This window comes from Gavialis gangeticus, unplaced genomic scaffold (genome assembly GCF_001723915.1).
Source record: "Gavialis gangeticus isolate Ggan-Ray unplaced genomic scaffold, GavGan_comp1, whole genome shotgun sequence".
NCBI lineage: Eukaryota > Metazoa > Chordata > Crocodylia > Gavialidae > Gavialis > Gavialis gangeticus.
This window is the reverse complement of record NW_017729027.1, coordinates 17,191,140-17,198,522: the sequence shown is the minus strand read 5'-3', so window position 1 is coordinate 17,198,522 and position 7,383 is coordinate 17,191,140. Positions and strand designations below refer to the sequence as shown.

The 7,383-nt window shown below is 43.1% G+C and overlaps 1 protein-coding gene across 1 annotated transcript in view; it reads right to left on the bottom strand.

Moving 5' to 3' along the window:
- Positions 1-209: 209 nt before the first annotated feature.
- Positions 210-7,383, bottom strand: part of MB21D1 (Mab-21 domain containing 1) — a gene marked incomplete at its 5' end in the record, with an annotated part of 25,373 nt that continues 18,199 nt past the window's right edge. The window contains 3 exons of the mRNA XM_019520331.1: positions 210-924; positions 2,509-2,611; positions 4,183-4,431. Of these exons, the coding sequence (XP_019375876.1) occupies positions 570-924; positions 2,509-2,611; positions 4,183-4,431 (707 nt within the window). The remainder of the gene's footprint in view (positions 925-2,508; positions 2,612-4,182; positions 4,432-7,383) is intronic.

The window sequence follows — 7,383 nt, the reverse complement described above, 5'->3', positions numbered from 1 at the left end:
ATTGTGTCCCATTTCAGGCTGGTATAATTCCACTAACTTCAGATTTGCACCAGTGTAAGTGCATATTTTGGCCATTTGTCTAGTTCTGTTTAAGAAACTTCCATAGGCAGCGCCTAGGGGGGGCACGGGTGGGGGGGAATATGGCCCCCCCGAGATTGGCCACTACTGGCTACTTCGTGTGGTCACCGCTCACCACCACCTCCAGCTTCTGTGGGCGGTGCCTGTTTGCTGCTGACTACAAATGGTGCCCCCCTCCTCCCCCCCAGTCTCAGGAGACACCAGTCATTTATGGTCACTTCCATAACTGAATCCTTATATTCTTGCTTTACTGACTGGGTGACCAGATGATGCCTTTATATGCAGAATAATAGGAAGGAGTTTGGAATGGGTAAAATTAGCTATTATCTATGCTTTCAGTGTACCTGGAAGGATGTCCTGCCCTTCTGTTTATAGTCCTTCCCTCCTGAGTAGTATAGACTTAAATATACAAATGTCATTTATTGACCCCCTTTTAAATATTCAGATTTATAAAATTTGAATTAAAACCTAAGAAAAATGGTATGGCCTCTTTAGTTCTCCAGTTCAAATATTGGGAAATTATTATTTAATTCATATTTAATTGCCCTTGAAAGGAAGTTAGTGCTTGCTGTATCAACCAGGTCAGGACTGAACAGGTTGTGTTTAGGAATAAAAAAGTGAGGAAGGTCTGACTTTTGGAGACAATCCAGAAAATAATCCACAAATTCATAAAAACAATGATCAAGATCTTTAGACTGCCAGTCCTTGTCTTCTGGCCAGCGAGCGCACATGTGGAAGAAGGCAGTTTTGGCATGATAGGAACAGAATTTATCCAGCTCTCTTCTGCTTTTGTACTTTGCTTTAAGCTGTTCCAGAAGATGCTTCAGAAGTTTAAGACACTCTTTCCTGTTGAATAAAAAGTATTTTTAAAAATACCTTATTTGGTCTAAGCAAGTCTTTCCGAAAATGTAAAAATTCTGTACTTTTTAATTAATTTTATGAGTTATTTGATACCACCCTGAAAAAGTGAATTAACAAATCTTGCCAGTAATTTTTTATATAAAATGTGAAAATGCAGGTGCATCTTACACACCACGTTTATTGCAAAGATTCCCATGTTGAAATTTAGGTAATCCTAAAATTAAGGGACTGTGTAGCCAAGAAAACTGCAATAGTAGCAGAAACTTGGTGGCAAAAGCTATCCTTCCCTGATAGTGAGGGGAAATGTTGAAACATTCCTGTGGAGTGAATATCCCCTAGAATGGGTGAGGTCTTTTGGAATGGGAAATCTGGCCACAAGGTTAAAAATAACACTTTTAAGGCAAAGGCAGTGATTTTCCTAATGATATTATGATTTGGGTCAAGAGAACTGAGAGAAGCACAAGGTAAACTGTAGAAGTTAACCTTTTATCTCTTACACACAAATCTTAATCACATGCTTTGGTTCCCATTCTCTTCCTATGAAGAATGCAAAATGAATTAATCTAAAAAGTCAGTTTCTTAGACAATAGAATGTCAAAACGCTCTTTACCTAATTGCCCACACTTTTAAGTGCCTCAAAAAGTAATTTTAACTTGTACCCAATGTCTAGAATACACAGCTGTTAAAACTCATAAAGGTTGAATCATCACTTCTCAGCCATAACCCTTTTACCAGGAAGCAATTTTTTAAATGACTCGCATAGGTATTAAAATAATCATATTATTTATTTCATAATGCAAATATGTGGCCTCAACCTGGTCTATATAGTGTGCCTCCATCTCATACTGACTAAATGGAAGTCAAGTGCACTTTGTGCTGTAGAAGATTATATTTACTTGACTAAAACAGAAAGATGTTTTCAGGATCAAAGTGCTTTGCAGATAGTTTCAGAAATCGGTCATAGAGAAGTAGAGCTGTAAAGGAACTCCAGAGGTCATCTAGTCCAACCCTGTGACTGAGGCAGGATCATTCATATCCAAACCTTCCCATACAAACCATAATCTAAACTCTACATAAGACTGCCATCAGCCTTGACACAACACAGAACACCCTAACTTGCCACAGGTAAAGCAGGGGAACCATGACAGCCAATGTCCTGCTTCTATAAAATACTGACAATATATGCTCAAGAAGTCCCGGGCAGAGGGCCCTACCCCCTGTGATAGTGGAAGGCAAAAACTCCCAGAGTCCATACCAATCTGATCCCAACTCCTTCCTGACCCCAGATCAGTCTGATCCTGAGTGGAGAGGCAAGGCCCTCTAGCCTGGAACCTCTGGCTTTGGTCCCAGGAGGAGCACTGGCACAGCCCAGTCAAAGTCCCCAGCCTTGGCTGTAGCCAACACACACTGCCTCTGGGGAGTCTTAAAAATACTCTGTTATACCTACGGAATCCTGTTCTGTCTTGCAAAAGATTTTCTAAATTTGTAATTAGAAAACTAAAATACTTGCAGGACTAAGCATAATGACTTAAAATAAGCTAAAGAACAAAGGTGTCATGAGATACTGACCTACAACATTTTACTTCACCATATTCACAGCAAGTTTTTGTGTTCCCATGATTCTTTATAATGTCCTTTTCAATATGTGAAAAAGAGAGCCGCCAGGTGCTTGCTAAATTAAAAACAAATGAACAAACTTTAATTCTTACCTGTGTATGACTTTTCCCTGTAATTATACTGCTACTTTAAGTATTCCCAAAGTGAATGTATTTGGAATACATGCAATTATTGTCTGATTCAAAATTCAATTAAGTCTGCAAATGTTAAAATGCCACAATCATGTGACTTTTACATGTTGTCATTACAGGGCAGAGTTGAAATTGTTTGGGGATCCTAACTGAATTAACATACTTTAATATGTTTGGATTTCTTTCAAGTGTAAGTTTAACAAGTGTCCAGAATGTCTAATGTGTGATTTGGGGGAGAGGAGAGGGGATTACAATATATACACATAAGTCTTTCACCCTTATTACTGAAATATTCCACATTCTTTCTGTAGTGTGGGGGTCCAAGACTGACCACAGTGCTCCAGGTGTGGCCTCCACCAGGGCCAAATAGAGGGTAAGAATCACTTCCATCAAGCTGATGGCAACAGTCCTACTAATGCAGCCCAGTATGCTGTTAGCCTTCTTTGCAGCAAGGGCACACTTTTGAATAGTTCTATTCCAAGGCATTCACTTCGCTCTAAAAAGCAAAAGAACTGCTAAAAATATTTAATAGGTTTAAACTACGTTATTTTTCTAGCGCTAACACTTGGCCATGACTTTTCCATGTTAATGTATATATTGCTCGTTATGCGTGCTCTATATATGCAGATGCATGTTTTCCTTCATTCAACAGATTTCTGTTGAGAATATAATGGGGAACAAATAATGCCTCCTAAACATATATGGCCATTAAGTACCAGAGCACTCTTATCAGGGGGATATATATGCACTGTAGGGATTACCCAAATGACTTCCATCCAGAGGTAGCCAAATTGAGATTAAGAGACGGATCCAGTATTCCTTGCAGAACTAATCTTCTTTCCATAACATAAGAACAATATAGAGTTCTTGCTAGATACAAAGCTAACATAAGACATTTTACAAAAAGGTAACTTAGGCCCCTGGTAGATGTTACATTAATGTCTTAATTGTGCCACACAAATAGTAATATGCCACACATTCAAGCAATTGATGCCATAAAGTGGCAAACCAGCTGCAAAGATGTGTTCCACATCTAATACGGAACATCTTTGTGGCTGGTTTGTATGTGTGGCATGTCAAAACTGAGCAGTGCAGCTCAATGCACAGGTTTAAACCTCTTTACTGGAGGTAGTAGGGAAGGGCATCAGTCCCCCTTGTGCTGAATCTATCAACCCATGTATGAGACAGCCCTGTGCAACTTCCTGAGCTGGGGGACCCCACCCCAACTGCACATTTTAACTCCTGGGATCCCAGGCTCCACACACCAGCAAGTTGAAAGGGTATGACAAAAAATGAAGTATCAGGGACCAGTTCCTGCTGCTGAGCTCTGCATTGGCAGTTATGATTTGGATCAGTCCCTGATCCTAAAAATCATGCATGCTGCCATGCATATATGATGTAGGTGGGCACCACGATTTTTGGGAACTTGGATCTGATTCAATCATGCCACTAAATTAACGTCTACCACTGTCCTTAGTGCTTTTGTTTTGATTACCTTTTATCACCCTTTCATTTTTGGCATGTTTGGGTACTAGGTATAGTGGGTTCTGTTTAAAGGCCTGTTTGACTTTTTTCCCAAGCCACTGGTCAATGTTTAAGCCATGCTCTGTAGATCTGGGCCAGCTCTGACTTCGATACTCCAAAGCCAAGATTATATCCACTGATATTTGTGCTTGAGGTTTCTCAATAAGAAGTGTTACTGCAGGGCTTCCAGGTTTTTTTTTCTTCACAGTCACAGTCATGTCTGTTAATAAGAAAGAAATAAACTTCCTTCAGTAATTCTTTTCTCTAATATGAAAAGGTTACATAGCAGCCCATTATAGTTAAGAAAAAACCGTATCTTAAATGTCAACGTTAAAATACTAGTGTGCAGTTAAACTTTTACAAGGTGTGAATGAAGTAATGTTAAGTATTTTAACTAAATTAGTATAATTCAAATACATAATTTATTAGATGTGTAAAAAATTAAGTAGAAAGCATGAAAACTACAAAGAACTTGAGACGGGAGTAACTTGACATTCACTTCTTTTAAATCTAGGATAAGTAACCAAGCCACTTTTATAAATAGATACTGTAAAATATAGCAAACTACATCCTTAATACTTTCACCAGGGTTATCCAACTTCTGAATGTCTGGGAGCTGTACAGCCCTTGCACTGCACCCTGCATACTAATTTCAAGTCAAAATACTTTTTTTTTTACTCAATTTGAAGATGGAGGCCATTTTGAGAGAAAAAGTATTTTAAATGCATGTCTTCCAGTCAAAAGGAACATAACAAAAGAAACAGGCAGTATGTGGAATAACAAAAGTTTCTTCAAGTGTCTGTCTGTGTGTTCCATTTACAGTGCACATGCACCTTGTGGACCAGAGCTAGGAATGCTTTAACCAGCAGTCTGTTGTTGTGCCTTCATACTACTGTTCTCAAAACAAGATTTGCTTATACCTTAGGTCACACTCCTGATGAAACATGACCAGGTTCTTTCTCCTGTTTGTTCCCTAAAGCTAGGGACAGAAGTTGCACAAGCTGGTTTAAGTAATCAGAAACTGGTTTAAACCTGGTACAGAACTTCAGTGCATATAAATCACTTCCAAAATTGCTAAAGTAGTTTAAGATAAACCTGGTTGAATGTAGTATCAGACATAACTGATTTAGGTCAAACCAGCTTATAAAACTTCTGTCCCAGCCCCCTTCCTGGTTCAAGTTAAATGAGTCCTTGAGTATCCCAGGATGCTTTGGAGCCCTGGGCTGGGCTGGGCTGGGCTGTCTGCTTCAGGGGAGTATGGTTGGCTCCGGTCCCTAGCCAGAGCACTACTACTTCTAAGCTTCTTAGCCGGCTGGCTAAGAAGGGGATGGTGCTGGGGGCGGGAACCCCGGCTCTGGACCCGAGTCGGGGTCTGCCAAGCAGAGGCAGAGCAGCCCCTCACAGGCTTTTCCATCACTTGCTGCTGGAGCAGAGGACGGGGGTGGTCAGACCCTGGGCCAGGCTGGCAGGATGCTGGGGTCTGCCTGGCAGGGACAGGGTAGCCCTGACAAACTTTTCCCCACTCGCTGGTCAAGCTGCAGGAGCAGGGGGCGTGGCCAGACACTGGCCCTGGGCTAGCATCTGCCTACTCCCTACCCCTGCTGGAGTGGCAAGTAGGGAAAAGCCTGGCAGGGGCTGCTGTGACACTGTCAGGCAAACCCCAGGAAGAGAGGATTTAAATCCTCCTCCCTCACGTCCACCTCAGTGTGCAGGCTACTAGAGCAGTCAACAGAGAAAAGCCAGGCAGGGGCTGCTGTGTCTCTGCAAGCAGACCACAGCTGGGGTGTTGTGTGGGCAGGGGAAGGGTTTTAAATATCCTTCCATCCCCTCCCTTCCACCTCATCATGCTGGCCCTGGCTGGGATCTGGCCATCTCCTCCACCCCCACTTCAGCAGGGAGCAGGAGAAAAGCCTGGTGGGAGCTTCTCCCCCCCACACACCCTTGGCTGGGGTCTGTGCAGGCCGGGATACCTACTGGTACCTTTAAACCCCCAGTCATACTCAGCAGGCCTGGCCACGCCACCCACCTCCCCAGTTTAGCTTGAGCAGGGATGGGGAGGAAAAGCCTGGAGAGCTTCTCTCCCAGCTTCCCTCCAGCCTTCCAGCCACTACTGAAGGAAAGGGAGAGCTTGCTCTAGCACCCCTCAGCTTCTGGCTGAGCCACTGCAGACATGTGGCTATATTTCCAGAATCAAGTGAACGTCTGTTCACTTGCTTCTCAGTTCAATTTATGCAGTGTAGACTAGCATGCAAAGATTGAATTGATTCATCCTCGGGCTTCTTGATTGTCTGTACTTAGCCTAAAGAGTCTTTTGTGACTCCTGTGTTTCAGTAACGGGTTAAGTCCTACTGTTTTGTAAAAAGAATGATGAAGATGGTGCCTCCAGAATTGTACTCACCACTATTCTACACATCAGTTATGGCCAGGGTGATTGGTCCTGTTGGCCTCCTTACAATCCCAAGAATAACCTAAGTGGACACCTACACAGTCAGGCGGGTGGCTAACTGGCTTAGGGACTGCAGCCAGAGAGTGGTGGTGGACGGGTCATTCTCAGCCTGGAAGGAGGTGGGCAGTGGGGTCCTGCAGGGTTTGGTCCTTGGACTGCTGTTATTTAATATCTTCATCAGCGATTTGGACAAGGGAATGGAGAGCACCCTCTCCAAGTTCATAGATGATATCAAATTATGGGGCAGAGTTAACACACCGGGGGGCAGGGAGCAGATACAGGCCAACCTGGACAAGTTGAATCAATGAGTGGAACAAAATAGGATGCAATTCAACAACGATAAATGTAAGGTACTCCACCTAGGAAGGAGGAATCCCCAGCACACCTACAGGTTGGGGGATGACCTCAACAGCACAGAGGCTGAGAAAGACCTTGGAGTCATAGTGGACTCCAGGATGAACATGAGCCGGCAGTGTAATGATGCCATCAACAAAGCCAATCGCACCTTGTCATGTATTGGCAGATGCATGACCAACAGATCAAGGGAGGTGATGCTCCCCCTCTATGCGGCATTGGTCAGGCCACAGTTGGAGCACTGTGTCGTTTTGGGAGCCACACTTCAAGAGGGACACAGAGAAGCTGGAGAGGTTTCATAAATTTCATAGACGTTAGGGCTGTAAGGGACGTCGGAAGATCATCGAGTCCAGCCCCCCACCTGAAGGGCAG